At 48.4% G+C, this 15,213-nt stretch overlaps 1 protein-coding gene across 3 annotated transcripts in view; it reads right to left on the bottom strand.

The window, feature by feature from the left end:
* Nucleotides 1-15,213, bottom strand: part of LOC119965946 (probable thiopurine S-methyltransferase) — a 106,303-nt gene that overhangs the window by 73,652 nt on the left and 17,438 nt on the right. For all 3 annotated transcript variants that reach the window (XM_038796982.1, XM_038796981.1, XM_038796983.1), the window contains exon 3: nucleotides 5,032-5,124. In XM_038796982.1, the coding sequence (XP_038652910.1) occupies nucleotides 5,032-5,124 (93 nt within the window). The remainder of the gene's footprint in view (nucleotides 1-5,031; nucleotides 5,125-15,213) is intronic.

Below are 15,213 nucleotides of genomic sequence, written 5' to 3'. Positions count from 1 at the left end.
TCTTCCGTCAGGAAAAAGATACACAAGTTTGAGGTCATGTTTGACTCAAGAACAGCTTCTTCCCTGCTGCCATCAGACTTTTGAATGGACCCACCTCGTATTACGTTGATCTTTTCTCTACACCCTAGCTATGACTGTAACATTACATTCTGTAGTCTCTCCTTTCTTCCCTATGTACAGTATGTGTTGTCTGTATAGCATACAAGAAACAATACTTTTCACTGTATACTAATACATATGACAATAATAAATCAAATCAAAGGACTGCAGAACTGTATTTTCTTCTATTCATTTGCACTTCTGTTTTGGCTACTGCTATTATTTCAAACCCATAATTTCTATCAATTCCTTGGGGCTTGGTGTCAAACTACATTTGACAATGCTCCTATGAAATACTTTAGGAAATGTTACTATGCCAAAGGTGTTCAACTAACTTGCCTGAGTTTTCTGATGAGTTATCAGACAGGGTTGATCAGAGTAATGTTGTGAATGTGGTGTACATGGATTTCCAAACGACCTTTGATATAGTCGCCATAAAAACTTGAGCAAAGATCTATGGGCTAAAATGGACAGTAGTAACATGGATACAAAAGTGCCTTTGTGATAGGAAATAAGAGTAGAGTATTGGGACTGGAGGAAAGTTTTTATAGTGAGTTCCCCAGCGGTCAGTGTTAGGATGCCTGCTCTTCCTGATGTATATCGATACCGAGACACTAATTTGTGCATGATACAAAACTTGTGAAGTATTGTGAACTGTGAGGCAGATGGTGTAAACTTCAAAAAGACAGACAGATTGGTGGAATGGACAAAATGGCAGATAAAATATAATGCATAGAAGTGTGGAGATTTATTTTGGGAGAACGAATGTGGAGATGCAATATAAATTAAAGGTTACAATTCTGAAAGGGGTGTTGAATGAACGGGTCAGCCCGGCATCAGGAAAGATAGTGGAGGCTGGATCGCTAGGTGGGGCTTCACAATAGAGGCTTTGACCGAGGTGATGGCTGGAGAGACAGTTCGGCAAACACTTGGGAGGTGATGCGGAAGGAAATGATGGCTGCGATGAAGGAGCTGGTGGAGAAATGATGGCCCTGGTGAACGCGACGGTGTTGATTACATCGGCCGAGGTAACAGAAAATAACAAAATATACCAAATATAAAGTAATAGTAGAACTGCACTACCATTGTCAATTGTCTCATCAAGTTGAATGGTAAATTTTTTTCAATAAAAAAAATTTAGAGTACCCAATTCATTTTTTCCAATTAAGGGGCAATTTAGCGTGGCCAAGTTGGCAGGGTGTTGCAGTGGTTAGCACTGCTGTCTCATGGTGCCAAGATCCTAGGTTCGATCCTAGCTCTGGGTCACTCTCCGTGTGGAGTTTTCACATTCTCCCTGTGTTTGCCTGGGTACCGCCCCCACAACCCAAAGATGTGCAGCGTAAGTGGATTGGCCACGTTAAATTGCCCCTTAATTGGAAAAAATGAATTGGGTACTCTAAATTTATATAAAACAAGATATTACACCAGGACACTTGGAAAAAAATCAAGGCATTCAGGCAGAGTGGTTTTGTGTAACTGAAATCATGTTTAACTAATTTATTGGAATTCTTTGAAGGAGTCAAGTAATAATAATTTTTATTGTCACAAGTAGGCTTACTTTAACACTGCAATGAGGTTATTATGAAAAGCCCCTAGTCACCACATTCCTTAACACAGAGGGAGAATTCAGAATGTCCAAATTACCCAACAGCACGGCTTTTGAGACTTGTGGGAGGAAACCGGAGCACCAGAGGAAACGCACACAGACACAGGGAGAACGTGCAGACCCCGCACAGACAGTGACTCAAGCCAGGAATCGAACCTGGGACCCTGGCACTGTGAAGCAATAGTGCTAGCCACTGTGCTACCATGCCAAGTGTTGCGGATAAAGGACAACTGATGGTGTACTGTATTTAGATTTCCAGAAGGCACTTGATAAGGTGCCACAACAAAGGCTATTGCGGAAAATAAAAGATTATGGTGTAGAGGGTAACTGTGACATGGATTGAAGATTGGTTAGCGAACAGGAAACAGGGTTGACATAAATGGGTGTTTTTCTGTTTGGCAGTATGTGTGATGTGCTACAAGGATCAGTGCTGGGGCCTCAACTTTTTATGTGGCAGATGTGAAATTGTCCATTTTGGCAGGTAGTGAGAGGTTACAGAGCTCTAGGATCTGTTGCCCTAGGGCACAAAAGCGAATAGAATGATCTACTTCGTGAGTGGAATTGATTTCAAAGGGAGGGAGGTTATGCTACAGTTGTACAGGGCATTGGTGAGATCACATCTGGAGTATTGCGTACAGTACTTATCAAAGGAAAGATATAGTTGCATTAAACAATTCAGAGAAAGTATTCTAGGCTAATACCAATAATGAGTGGGTTGTCTTATGAGGAAACATTGGAAAGGTTAGGTTTCCATCTACTAGAGTTGAAAAAGATCAAAATTTCCAATATAATAATAATAATCGCTTATTGTCACGAGTAGGCTTCAATTAAGTTACTGTGAAAAGCCCCGTTCCGCCACATTCCGGCGCCTGTTCGGGGAGGCTGGCACGGGAATTGAACCCGCGCTGCTGGCATTGTTCTGCATTACAAGTCAGCTATTTAGCCCACTGTGCTAAACCAGCCTCTAAGATCCTGAGGGATATTAACTGGGTGGATATGGAGAGGATGTTTCCTTTTGACAGAGGAACTAGAACTGGGGGTCATTCACTCATTTAAAATGGAGAGGAGGAGAAACCTTTTTTCTCAGAGGGTCGTGAGTCTCAAACTCTTCCTTGAAAGGTGGTGGAAACGGAGTCTTTGGATTCTATTAAGGCAGAGCATGATAAGATTCTTGATGAGCAAGGGGGTGAAAAGTTATCGGAGGTGGGCAGGAATATGTGGTTGAGGATTATGGTAGAGAGGGGTCAAGTGGCCTCTAATTCATATGTTTGTATGTTCAGATACCAAGGTCTAAAACACTGGGGTTTCCTTCCCAAATCTCTACAGCTCTTTACTTAATTTTCCTCCTTGAAACTTACCTCTTTGATCAAGCTTTTGTTCACATGCTTTATTATCTAATTTTCTGTCTCCTGCCAATTTGTTTTTTATAACACGCCTGTGAAGCAATTTGTTAAATACACCACATAAATTAAACTTATTGCTGTTGCTTATTGTGTGTTGGACAGCCAAAATCCATGTGCTCCCCTGCGGTTTCTCATCTCTTGCTACTAAGAAAATATTCAAGAGGACCCAACTGTATGGAGTTTGTACGTTCTCCACGTGTCTGCGTGGGTTTCCTCCGGGAGCTCCAGTTTCCTCCCACAGTCCAAAGTCGTGCGGGTTAGGTGGAATGGCAATGCTAATTTACCCTCTAATTTCCAGGGATGTGCAGGTTCGGTTATGGGATTATGAGGATAGGTAGGGGTGGACACTTGTATATGGGCAGAGTGCTCATTCGAAGGGTTGGTGCAGATTCGATGGGCCGAATGGTCTCCTTCTGCTCTGTGAGGATTGGATGACTTGAAACAGTCACTTGATTGCACTCTATAGATGCTGCAAGACTTGCCAGCATTTTCTATTTTTAAGAAAATATTCTGATTTGTCTTTCTTGGATCCACACTGGATGACCTCGCACTGAACTCCATTTGTCACAGTTCTGCCCACTCATTCACTCAATCTGTCGACATCCCCCTGTAACTTCTTGCTTTCATTTACATAATTTACCATGCTTCATAAATTAGTGTCGCCTGCAAACTTGTATCTGGCACCACCCCTTTTGCCTTGCATTTAAAAAAAATTAATTCATGTGATGTAAGCATAGCTGGCTAGACTAGCAATTGTTGCCCATCCTTAATTGTCCTTGAACTGAATGGCTTGCTGGGCCATTACAGAGGGCATTTAAGAGTTTTGCAGAACAAATAGAAGCCCATCGGCCCATCAAGCACCTTTCGATTCTAACCCCATTTTACAGCACTTGGTCAGTTGCCTTGTTTGCTATGGTGATCAAAATGCTTCCTAAATGTTGAGGGTTCTCACCTCTACCACCCTTTCAAAGCAGTGAGTTCCAGATTCTCTTGGTGTAAAGAGTTTTCCTCAAATCCCCTCGAAATATCCTTACCGTAAATCTATGCCCCCTAGTTATTGACCCCCTACATATCGTATTTATGTCCCTGATCGTTTTTTACATCTCAATCAGCCTTCCTTCAGCCTTCTCTAATCTGAGGACCCCCCCCTCCGGCCAACCTCTTTTCATTGCTGAAATGCTCCAGCTCAGGCAATATCCTGGTGAATTTCCTCTGCATTCTTTCCATCACAACCTTCCTATAGTGTGGCGAACAGATTGCACAATAGCAGTGGCCTAAAGAGTGTTTTATACAGCTCCATCATAATCTCCCTTATATTCTATGCATTGGCTAATAAAGGCACATATCTCATATATCTTTTTAACCAACCTAACTAGTTTTCTTGCTGTCTTCAGGCATCAATGGACATGCACTCAAAGGTCCCTCTGATCCTCTGTACTTCCTAGCGTCCTACCATTCATTGTGTAATCCCGTGCCTTGTTCATCCTTCCAAAATGCATCACCTCACACTTTCAGGGTTAAGTCACATTTGCTGTGGATCTGGAGTTGCATGCAGGTCAGACCAGTAAGGATCACAGATTTCCTTCCCTAAAGGACATTAGAGTTTTTTAAACGACCATTAACAATGGTTTCATGGTCATATTTGATTTCAAATTTCGCCACCTGCTCTGGTTGGGATTTGAACTAGGGTCCCTAGAGCATTAAGCCCGGGCTATTCAAGTGACAAAACCACTATACCGTTGCCTCCCCTAATTTGCTTAAAACTTGCTCCATCTCCAATATGTCCCAGAACCGATGTAAGGCCACTACTCTGAAGTTATAACTGTTTTTGTCTCCTCTGTAGTCAGACAGCAACTGTGTTTTTTCAGCATTTTAAGCAAATACTTCAAAATGACCAATTTGAAAAACAAGGAATTTACTTACCATTTTATATCTAACGACTTTCCACACAGTGGGATAAAAATACGGATTTCTTTCCTCCCCTTTAGAACCATGTCCAGGTATTTCTGCAACAATCTACAAAACATAAAACACCCAGTTTAAATGGATAAAATACTTGATCGAAGACTACTGTTTCAGCTCCCATATAATGGATCAACATGTAATGTTTTTAAATGTAGAACTTAGTTGGGTCAGTGACTTAATTTGATAAATGACTGAATCTTGCTGACCTGAATGTCCCAGGTTCAAAGACAGAGAATGTAAAGTGAACTGTGTGTAAAAACAATTGGCAAAGGTAGAAGTTAGGAAACACCAGTGGACTGGTAACAGCATAAAGGTCAGGAAAAAGTGTGCGTATTAATAAGCTGACTAGGCAGCAAGTAACATTATCCAACTTTCTCAATGGTGTGCCTTTGTAGTCTTTTCAAACCGGAGTTATTTTTAAAACAAAATAAACAGCATATAAAAAATGCTCCTGTGTTCCTATTTTGAGAAGTCTTTTATCAGCTTAAGAATACCTCAATGGAAAGTTTGAAAACAGGTGGCATTTATATAGTGTTGCTCGTTTTGGTGAGTGTGCTTTACACTCAATTGGCTCCGTTTTATTACCTTGCTCTAGAGTCGCCAGGTATCTTTATGATACCCCACGAGGTTCAAGTCCAAGTGCTGATCAATAACTCAATACACCAGTTAGTAAGGTTCAAATCAAAACACATTTATTATATACACAGTCAATCGCTACTCATGCATAAATACTACAAAACTAAGCTACTTCTACCACTACAGGCCAATACTTATCTTCTGGAAAAGGAACCCACTGGTTCAGGGAACAATGGCCTCTTGTTTAATCCTGAGACTGCAGGCTTCCAGCTGGTATGGACTAAGGGTCAGGAGCGTCTATCTCGTAGCGTGCGTTGACTGGACACTTACTTGTTGGTGCAGCTGCAAGGCAGTTCAGGGTCAAGTGTTGTTTCGGTCTGCTGCATTACCCTGCCGAGAAGTTTATCGAGAGAATCTGCCAAGAGAGCAAATTGAACTTGGGACCTGTCTTTTATAGGCCCCAGGGGCTTCGCGCCCTTTTGGGCGGACCCCGTACCTGACTCCAATCGATTGGATCACGTACCAATCGATCGGTTTGAATTCCCCAATACTGGGGCTGTTTCCTGATTGCTGGGCGGTCCTTGGGTGCTCATTAGCCTCTTTTGTCTTGGACTCCTGCTGGCGCCGAGAAGTCTGGTTTTACCTCGATTATCCTAACTGTTGCTATTGTGCCTGGGAATCGCTCATTAATATTCAGATTGCTGGTTTCAATGCTGTCTGCTTTCTGCAACTTGAATATACAGAAGAACTCTGCAAACTGCTTGTTTTCTCATACTGTCCAATTTTCCCTGCGTTCTTTGTGAATCTCCATTTTAAGTTGGGAAGTGGCCAACCCAGGTGGCTACAATAGCATCTTTAATACGATGTCCCAAGGTACATTATCAAATACAATTTATAGGACTTCCGGTGGTGGCTATGAAGGAGTAAGTCGCACATTTGGTGGCTCCCGCTCATGTCGGCTTCTGGACATTTTTCCTCAATTTTCTACCGGACTAGAATTGAAAAATTGATGACAGAGGAAACTGTATACTGAATTCCCACATCAATGCATGGAGAGGAGGACTAGAAGTGCTCACAAAAGGCAGAAATAGAAAGACAGAGAAGGCTTGGGCTGAAGCTGCAGCGGGAGATAGCATGGCGGAGGACCGGACCTCTAGCTTGTCGACCCAACGGTCAACGAAGCAGCTGATGCAAGTTATTCAGGAAGGCTTCGCTAAGCAGAAACGAGACTGCTTGGACCCGACAAAAGAGTCAATTGAGCGGCTGGAGCTTAGATTGGATACCCTAGATCAGGCGCTCCTGGAGGCAGAGAAGGCGTTGGCTGAGCAGGAGAAACTTCAAACTGCGGTGGAGTTGGAGGTGGGGATGCTGAGAGACCAGCAGAAGAAGCTCCTGGAGAAGGTGGAGGACCTAGAGAATAGGCCCCGCCGGCAGAACTTGAAAATTGTTGGGCTCCCGGAGGGGTCTGAAGGAGCGGACGCTGGAGCACACATCGCGGACATGTTTGAGAAGCTGCTGGGGGATGGGGCATTTTCCGACCCTTGGAGGTAGACAGCTCACAGAGCACCCACGAGGAAGCCGCGAATGGGAGATCCCCCGAGGGCAATGGTGGTGAGATTCCACTTGGATAAGGAACGCATTCTACAGTGGGCCAAGCAGACACAGAGCTGTAAATGGGACAACAGTATCCTGCGGATCTACCAAGATCTGAGTGCGGAGGTGGCTAGGAGAAGAACGGGCTTTAACTAAATCAGGTCTACCCTTTTTAAGAAAAAGGTGAAGTTCGGACTGTTGTATCCGGCCTGTCTCTGGGTCACGTACAAGGAACAGCACTTGTATTTCGAGTCGCCTGAGGACGCGCTGGACTTCGCGGAAAGGAAAGGACTGGTGGCGGACTGAGAACTTTTGAACTTTGCTGCAATGTTCATGTTGTTTTAAAAAAAAAGTTTATAATTTTTTTGTTTTGTGGAAGCTGTCTGTCAGGCCTTCTGTATTGATTTGGGAACCAGTGGCAGAACTGAGTGAGTTAAGGTTTACATTTGCACTTTTGGCTTGTTAACCTCAGGGAGGGTGGTGGAGCAGCTGAGAAAGGCGAGGGGGGCGATCTATGAGCATGGAGAGAAGGCCAGCAGAATGCTTGCACAGCAGCTTAGAAAGAGGGAGGCAGCCAGGGAGATAGGGAAAGTAAATGATGGAGATGGGAACCTGGTTGGAGATTCAACAGGGGTGAATAAGGCGTTTGGGGATTTTTTGTTTTTTTACAGCAGGCTGTATGGGTCGGAACTCCCACCTGGGCCGGAGGGGATGAGGCAGTTCTTAGGGGGACTAAATTTCCCAAAGGTGGACGGGGAGCTGGTAGAAGAGCTGGGGGCCCCGATCGGGTTGGAAGAGATAGTGGAGGGTCTGAAGGCCATGCGGTTGGGTAAAGCCCCGGGGCCAGACGGGTACCCAGTGGAGTTCTATAAAAAGTTCTCTGGGATATTGGGACCGTTGTTGATGAGGATGTTCAATGAGGCAAGGGAGAGAGGAGTGCTGCCCCCGACGATGTCACAGGCCACAATTTTTCTGATCCTGAAGCGGGACAAGAACCCGGAGCTGTGTGGGTCCTACAGGCCGATATCCTTGTTGAATGTAGACGCCAAACCGCTGGCCAGAATTTTGTCCTCCAGGATTCGGTTCCGGATGTTATTGGGGAGGACCAGACGGGGTTTGTTAAGGGTAGGCAGTTGGTGGCCAATATAAGAAGGCTATTAAACGTGATCATGATGCCCCCGGAAGGTAGGGAGGTGGAGGTAGTGGTCGCAATGGACGCAAAGAAAGCTTTTGATTGGGTAGAATGGGAATATCTGTGGGAGGTACTGGGACGGTTTGAATTTGGGCGGGGCTTTATTGACTGGGTCAGGTTGTTGTATCAGGCTCCTATGGCGCGCATACAGACGAATAGGACAACATCGGACTACTTTAGACTGCACTGGGGGACGAGACAGGGATTCCCCCCTCTCCCCACTGTTGTTAGAGCTAGCTATAGAGCCGCTGGCAATTGCTCTGAGCCTCAAGGGGCTGGACCGGGGGGGGGGGGGGGGGGGGGGGGGGGGGGGGGTGGGGGGGGGGGGTTTGGATACATGGATTACAGAGACATGGCTGCAGGGTGACCAGGGATAGGAATGGAATGTCCCAGGATTTTCAGTATTTAGGAAGGACAGGCATAAAAGAAAGGGTGATGGTGTAGCGCTGTTGGTTAAAGAGGAAATTAGTGAGAAAGGAGAGTATTTAGGAAGGACGGGCATAAAAGAAAGGGTGATGGCGTAGCACTGTTGGTTAAAGAGGAAATTAGTGAGAAAGGATATCTGACAATGTGGAATCTGTATGGGTAGAGTTGAGAAATACCAAGCGGCAAAAAAAATGAGTGGGTGTCATATATAGACCCCCAAACTGCAATGGTGATGTTGGGAATGGCATTAAACACAAAATTAGAGATGCATGTAATAAGGGAATATCGGTGATCATGGGTGATTTTAATCTGCACATAGATTGGGCAAATCAAATTAGCCACAATGCCGTAGAGGAGGAATTCCTGGAGTGTATACGGGATGGTTATCTTGACCAATATGTGGAGGAACCAACTAGACAGCAGGCCATCTTAGATTGGATACGGTGTAATGAGAAGGAAATCATTGCCAATCTGGCTGTGCGAGACTCCTTGGGGATGACATAACATGGTAGAATTTTTTTATCAAGATGGAGAGTGAAGTAGTTGATTCGGAGATGAGGGTGCTGAATCTTAATAAAGGAAACTATGAAGATACGGGGCTGAATTCTCTGCTCCAATTTGCTGGAGCCCGGGGGTTTTCCGACGGCGTGGGGCTGCCCCACAATGGGTAACCCCATTGACCAGCTGGTGAAACGGAGACTCCTGACAGCGTGCTGAACCAGAAATCTGGCACGGCGGGACGGCGAAACATGCCCATGAGACGTAAATTGGCCTCGATCGATAGGGGAGAGTTACTTAAAGGGTTGACAGTGGAATGGTAATGGCAAACATCCAAGAAACACATGGGGGAACTGCAGCAACTGTCCATTCCTGTCTGGCATAAAAGCAAAATGGTTAAGAGGGCCAATCCATGGCTTACAAAGAAAATTAGAAAGAGTATCCGATCTAAGGAAGAAGCATACAGATTGAACAAGAAAAATAATAGGTCTGAAGATTGGTAGTGGTTTAGAATTCAGCAAAGGAGGACCAAGGGATTGATTAAGGGGAAAATACAGTACGAAAGTAAACTTGCAGGGAATATAAAGACTGACACTAAGAGATTCTATAGATACGTAAAGAGAAAGAGATGGTAAAGACATATGTAGGCCCCCTACAGACAGAAACAGGGGAATGTATAATAAGGGACAAAGAAATTGCAAAGAAACATACTTTGGTTCTGTCTTCGGAAAAGACGACATAAATCAGATACCAGAAATGTTGGAGAATGAAAGGTTTAGTGTGAGGGAAGAACTGAGGGAGATCAATATTAGTAGAGAAATGGTGCTGGGAAAATTGATGGGATTGAAGGCGGATAAAGCCCCAGGGCCTGATAATCTGCATCCCAGAGTGCTTAAGGAGGTGGCTCTGGAAACAACGGATGCATTGGTGGTCATCTTTCAGGATTCTAGAAACTCTGGAACAGTCCCTGCAGATTGGAGGGTAGTTAATGTCACTCCAATATTCAAAAAGGGAGGTAGGTTTCCAGTGGCTGTGATGAAATAGGAAGCCACACATTTGGGAGCTCCCGTTTTAAAAGGACTTTGCGGCTCTTTTTAGAGCCTAAAACGGAAATTTTTCGACGTCTCCCGGTGGGGGAAGGTGTGCTGAACGACTTTCCCCGCAGTCCATGACTCGAACTCGGAGTGGAAAGGGTGAAAGAGCAGCAGCAGCTCCCCAGAAAAAACGGGGGAAGGGATCCAAGATGGCCGCTGGCAGAGCTCCAGAGGAGTGGAAACAGTGGGCCCAGGAGCAACTAGCTGCTCTCCTGCGCTGCTTCACAGACTTCAAAGCTGAGGTGCTGAGCTCTCTGCAGAAAACAAACAGAAGGCTGTCGGAGATTCAGACCACCCAGGGTGCTGCCATCAAGGAGTTGCAGACGCAGGCCACTGAACAAGAGGAGGAGGCCGTGGTCCTCGTGAGTAAGGTGGAGGGGCACGAGGCACTCCACAAGAAGTGGCAGGAACGCTTCGAGGAGCTTTATCACCGCATGAGGCGGAAAAGCCTGCAGATCTTGGGCCTTGTGGAGGGGCTGGAGGGGTCGGACCTGACAACCTATGTGGCTATAATGCTGAACTCGCTAGTGGGGGCCGGGTCTTTCCATCTGCCCTTGGAGCTGGAGGGAGCACACAGAGTACTGGCCAGGAGGCCTAAGGACAATGAACCCCTGCGTGCGGTGCTGGTGAGGTTCCACCGGTTCAGTGATCGGGAGTGTGCGCTGCGCTGGGCCAAGAGGGTGAAGAGCAGCAAGTGGGAGAATGGGGTAGTACGGATCTACCAGGATTGGAGTGCGGAGGTGGCTAAGCGGCGGTCCGGATTTAATCGGACGAAGGAGGTGCTTTACAGGCAAAAGATAAAGTTCGGAATGTTGCAGCCTGTGGGTAACTTATTCGGACCGGCATTATTATTTTGATTCTCCGGAGGAGGCATGGGCCTTTGTGCGGACGGAGAAACTGGACTTGAGCTAGGGGTTTGGTGTTGCGGGGTCGGTTGTAATATCTTAGCGCTGGATTCTGCTGTTGCTATGTTCTTTTTTTTGTACTTTTGCAATTTTGATATGGTTATTTATGGGGGTGTTGTTCTGCTATGTTTTTTTCAGCTGTGGGGCATTGGTTGAGTTGTGTATCTTGCGGGGAGGGTCGGGGGGGTTTGTTGTATTCTATGTCGGGTTGGGGGTATGGAGTGGGGCTGTTATTTGGGAGCTGCGTCAGAAGGGTGTGGTGGGGCAGTGCGAAAGTGCGGGCTTTCCTCTGGTTTCCCGCGCTGCGGGGCTTGGGGGCGGAGACGGTAACGGGGGAGGCGGGGCCCTAACTGGTTCTTCCCCGCGCTGGAGCGGTGCCTGGAGGAGGGATAGATTGGGGGATGATCCCACTTTGGGAGGGGTCGGGTTATTGGCGGGAGTTTCCGGGGTCAGCAGAAGTTAACTGACCCACGGAAGTACAATGGAGGACGGTTCGCGGCTGGGAGGGTTCCTAGTCTGGGGGGGAAAAGGGGAATACCGGGTTGCTGCTGGTAGGGTCAGGAAGGAGCTGGTGGGGGCTGGGGGGACACAGGAGAGGTGTTGTCGCTGTGGGGACTGGGTCGGGCAGGGGGTGCTGGCCTGGGGCGGGCAGTCGACGGGCTATGGCTAGTCAACGGGGGAGGGGGGCGGGACGCCCTCTGATCCGGTTGGTCACCTGGGATGCGAGAGAGTTGAATGGGCCGGTGAAGTGGTCGAGGGTACTGGCTCACCTGGAGGGGCTAAAGGCAGATGTGGCAATGCTTCAGGAGACCCACCTGAAGGTGGCGGACCCGGTCCGCCTGAGGAAGGGATTTGTGGGGCAGGTTTTCCACTCTGGGTTGGATGTGAGGAACCGGGGAGTGGCGATTCTGGTGGGGAAAAATGTGTTGTTTGAGGCATCGGAGGTGGTGGCAGATAAGGGGGGGTAGGTATGTTATGGTTAGGGGCAGGCTACAAGGAGAGAAGGTGGTACTGGCTAGTGTGTATGCCCCAAATTGGAACGATGCGGGCTTTATGAGGCGTATGTTGGGACGGGTCCCGGATCTGGAGGCGGGAGGTCTGATCATGGGCGGGGGGGGACTTTAATACGGTGTTGGATCCTTCACTGGATCGGTTGAGCTCTAGGACGGGTAGGAGGCCGACGGCGGCCAAGGTACTGAGAGGGTTTATGGATCAGATGGGTGGGGTGCATCCATGGAGGTTTGCGAGGCCGAAGGCACGCGAGTACTCTTTCTTCTCCCACGTACATAGGGTCTACTCTTGGATAGATTTCTTCGTGGTGAGTAGGGGACTGATTCCGAGAGTGGAGGAGGCCAAGTATTCGGCCATTGCAATCTCCGACCACGCTCAGCATTGGATAGAGTTGGAGATGGGGGAGGTCCGGGACCAACGTCCGTTGTGGCGGTTGGATGTGGGGTTGTTGGCGGAGGAGGTGGTGTGTAGGAGGGTCCGGGCAAGTATTGAGGGGTACCTCAAGGTGAATGATACGGGGGAGGTTCAGGTGGGGATGGTCTGGGAAGCCCTGAAGGCAGTGATTCGTGGGGAGCTGGTATCCATCCGGGCACACAGGGAGAGGAGCGAGAGGAGTGAGAGGGATAGACTGGTGGGAAAGATGCTGGAGGTGGACAGGAGGTATGCAGAGGCACCAGAGGAGGGACTGTTGGGGGAGAGGTGCAGCCTGCAGGCTGAATTTGATTTGCTGACCACTAGAAAGGCGGAAGCACAGTGGAGGAAGGCACAAGGGGCAGTGTACGAACATGGTGAAAAGGCGAGTAGGATGCTGGCTCATCAGCTCCGCAAGCGGGATGCGGCTAAGGAAATTGCTGGAGTGAGAGACAAGAGTGGGAATGTGGTGCGGAAGGGAGTAGAGGTGAATGAGGTCTTCAAGGACTTTTACGGGGAACTGTACCGGTCGGAGCCAACGGGGGAGAGGAGGGGAATGGAGAGTTTCCTTGACGGGCTTTCTTTCCCGAAGGTGCAGGAGGAGAAGGCGGATGGGTTGGGTGCGCTGATTGAGCTGGAGGAGCTAGTTAAGGGGATCGGGCAGATGGAGTCAGGGAAGGCTCCGGGGCCAGATGGGTTCCCGGTGGAATTTTATAAAAAGTTTGTGGACCTAGTGGGGCCCCTTGCTGGTGCGGACACTCAATGAAGCGTGGGAAGGGGGGACTTTGCCCCCGATGTCGCGGGCGCTGATCTCGTTAATTTTAAAGAGGGTCAAGGACCCCCAGCAGTGTGGTTCATACAGGCCCATATCTCTCCTCAACGTGGATACTAAGGTCCTGGCAAAAATCCTGGCCACCAGGATAGAGGACTGTGTGCCAGGGGTTGTGCACGAGGACCAGACAGGTTTCGTGAAGGGAAGGCAGCTGAACACGAACATGCGGAGATTGTTGAATGTCATCATGATGCCGGCGATTGAGGGGGAGGCAGAGATAGTGGTGGCACTGGATGCGGAGAAGGCCTTCGATAGAGTGGAGTGGGGGTACCTATGGGAGGTGTTGGGGAGGTTTGGATTTGGTGAAGGGTTCATTAGATGGGTAAGGCTGCTATATGAGGCCCCAATGGCGTGCTTGGCCATGAATAGGAGGAGGTCGGAGTACTTCCGGCTTTACCGAGGGACCAGGCAGGGCTGCCACCTGTCCCCCTTGTTGTTTGCACTGGCAATCGAGCCGCTGGCGATGGCGTTGAGGGATTCAGAGAGGTGGAGAGGCTTGGTGCGAGGTGGAGAGGAACAAAGGGTGTTGTTGTCTGCCGATGACCTGTTACTGTATGTGGCGGACCCGGTGGGAGGGATGCCGGGAGTGATGGAGTTGCTAGCTGAGTTTGGGACCTTTTCAGATTATAAATTAAATTTAGGCAGAGCGAGGTGTTTGTGGTGCACCCTGGAGACCAGGAGGAAGGAATTGGTAGGCTCCCGCTTAGGCGGGCAGGGGAGAGCTTTAGGTACCTGGGGGTGCAGGTGGCCAGGGATTGGGGGACTCTTCACAAGCATAACTTCACCAGACTTGTAGATCAGATGGAGGAGGAGTTCAAGAGGTGGGACATGCTGCCATTATCGTTGGCGGGGAGGGTACAGTCCGTCAAAATGACGGTGCTTCCGAGGTTCTTGTTCCTCTTTCAGTGCCTGCCCATCTTTATCCCCAGGGCCTTCTTTAGGAGAGTGACTAGCAGTATTTTGAGCTTTGTGTGGGCACATGGGACTTCGAGAGTGAAGAGGGTGTTCCTGGAGCGAGGGAGGGATAGAGGCGGGCTGGCGCTGCACAACCTTCTGGGGTACTATTGGGCAGCCAATGTGTCAATGGTGCGTAAATGGGTGATGGAGGGGGGAGGGGCGGCGTGGAAAAGAATGGAGATGGCGTCATGTAGAGGTACGAGCCTGGGTGCCATGGTAACGGCACTGTTGCCGCTCTCCCCTAAGAGGTTTACCACGAGCCCGGTGGTGGCGGCGACCCTAAGAATCTGGGGACAGTGGAGACGGCATCGGGGGGAAACAGGGGGCTCGATGGAGGCTCCACTGGGTGGCAACCATCGGTTCATCCCGGGGAACAAGGATGGGGGATTTAGGGGGTGGCAAAGGGCGGGCATCAGCAAATTGAGGGACCTGCTTATTGGCGGGAGGTTTGCGGGCCTGGGGGAACTAGAAGATAAATTTGGCCTTCCCCAAGGGAACATGTTCAGATACTTGCAGGTAAAGGTGTTTGCTAGGCGACAGGTAGAGGGATTCCCTCTGCTGCCCTCGCGGGGGATGATGGACAGAGTGCTTTCGGGGGTGTGGGTCGGAGAGGGGAAGGTGTCTGACACCTATAAGGTAATGCAG

This window comes from Scyliorhinus canicula, chromosome 5, assembly GCF_902713615.1.
Source record: "Scyliorhinus canicula chromosome 5, sScyCan1.1, whole genome shotgun sequence".
Lineage (NCBI taxonomy): Eukaryota > Metazoa > Chordata > Chondrichthyes > Carcharhiniformes > Scyliorhinidae > Scyliorhinus > Scyliorhinus canicula.
This window is presented reverse-complemented; position numbering and strand designations above follow the sequence as displayed.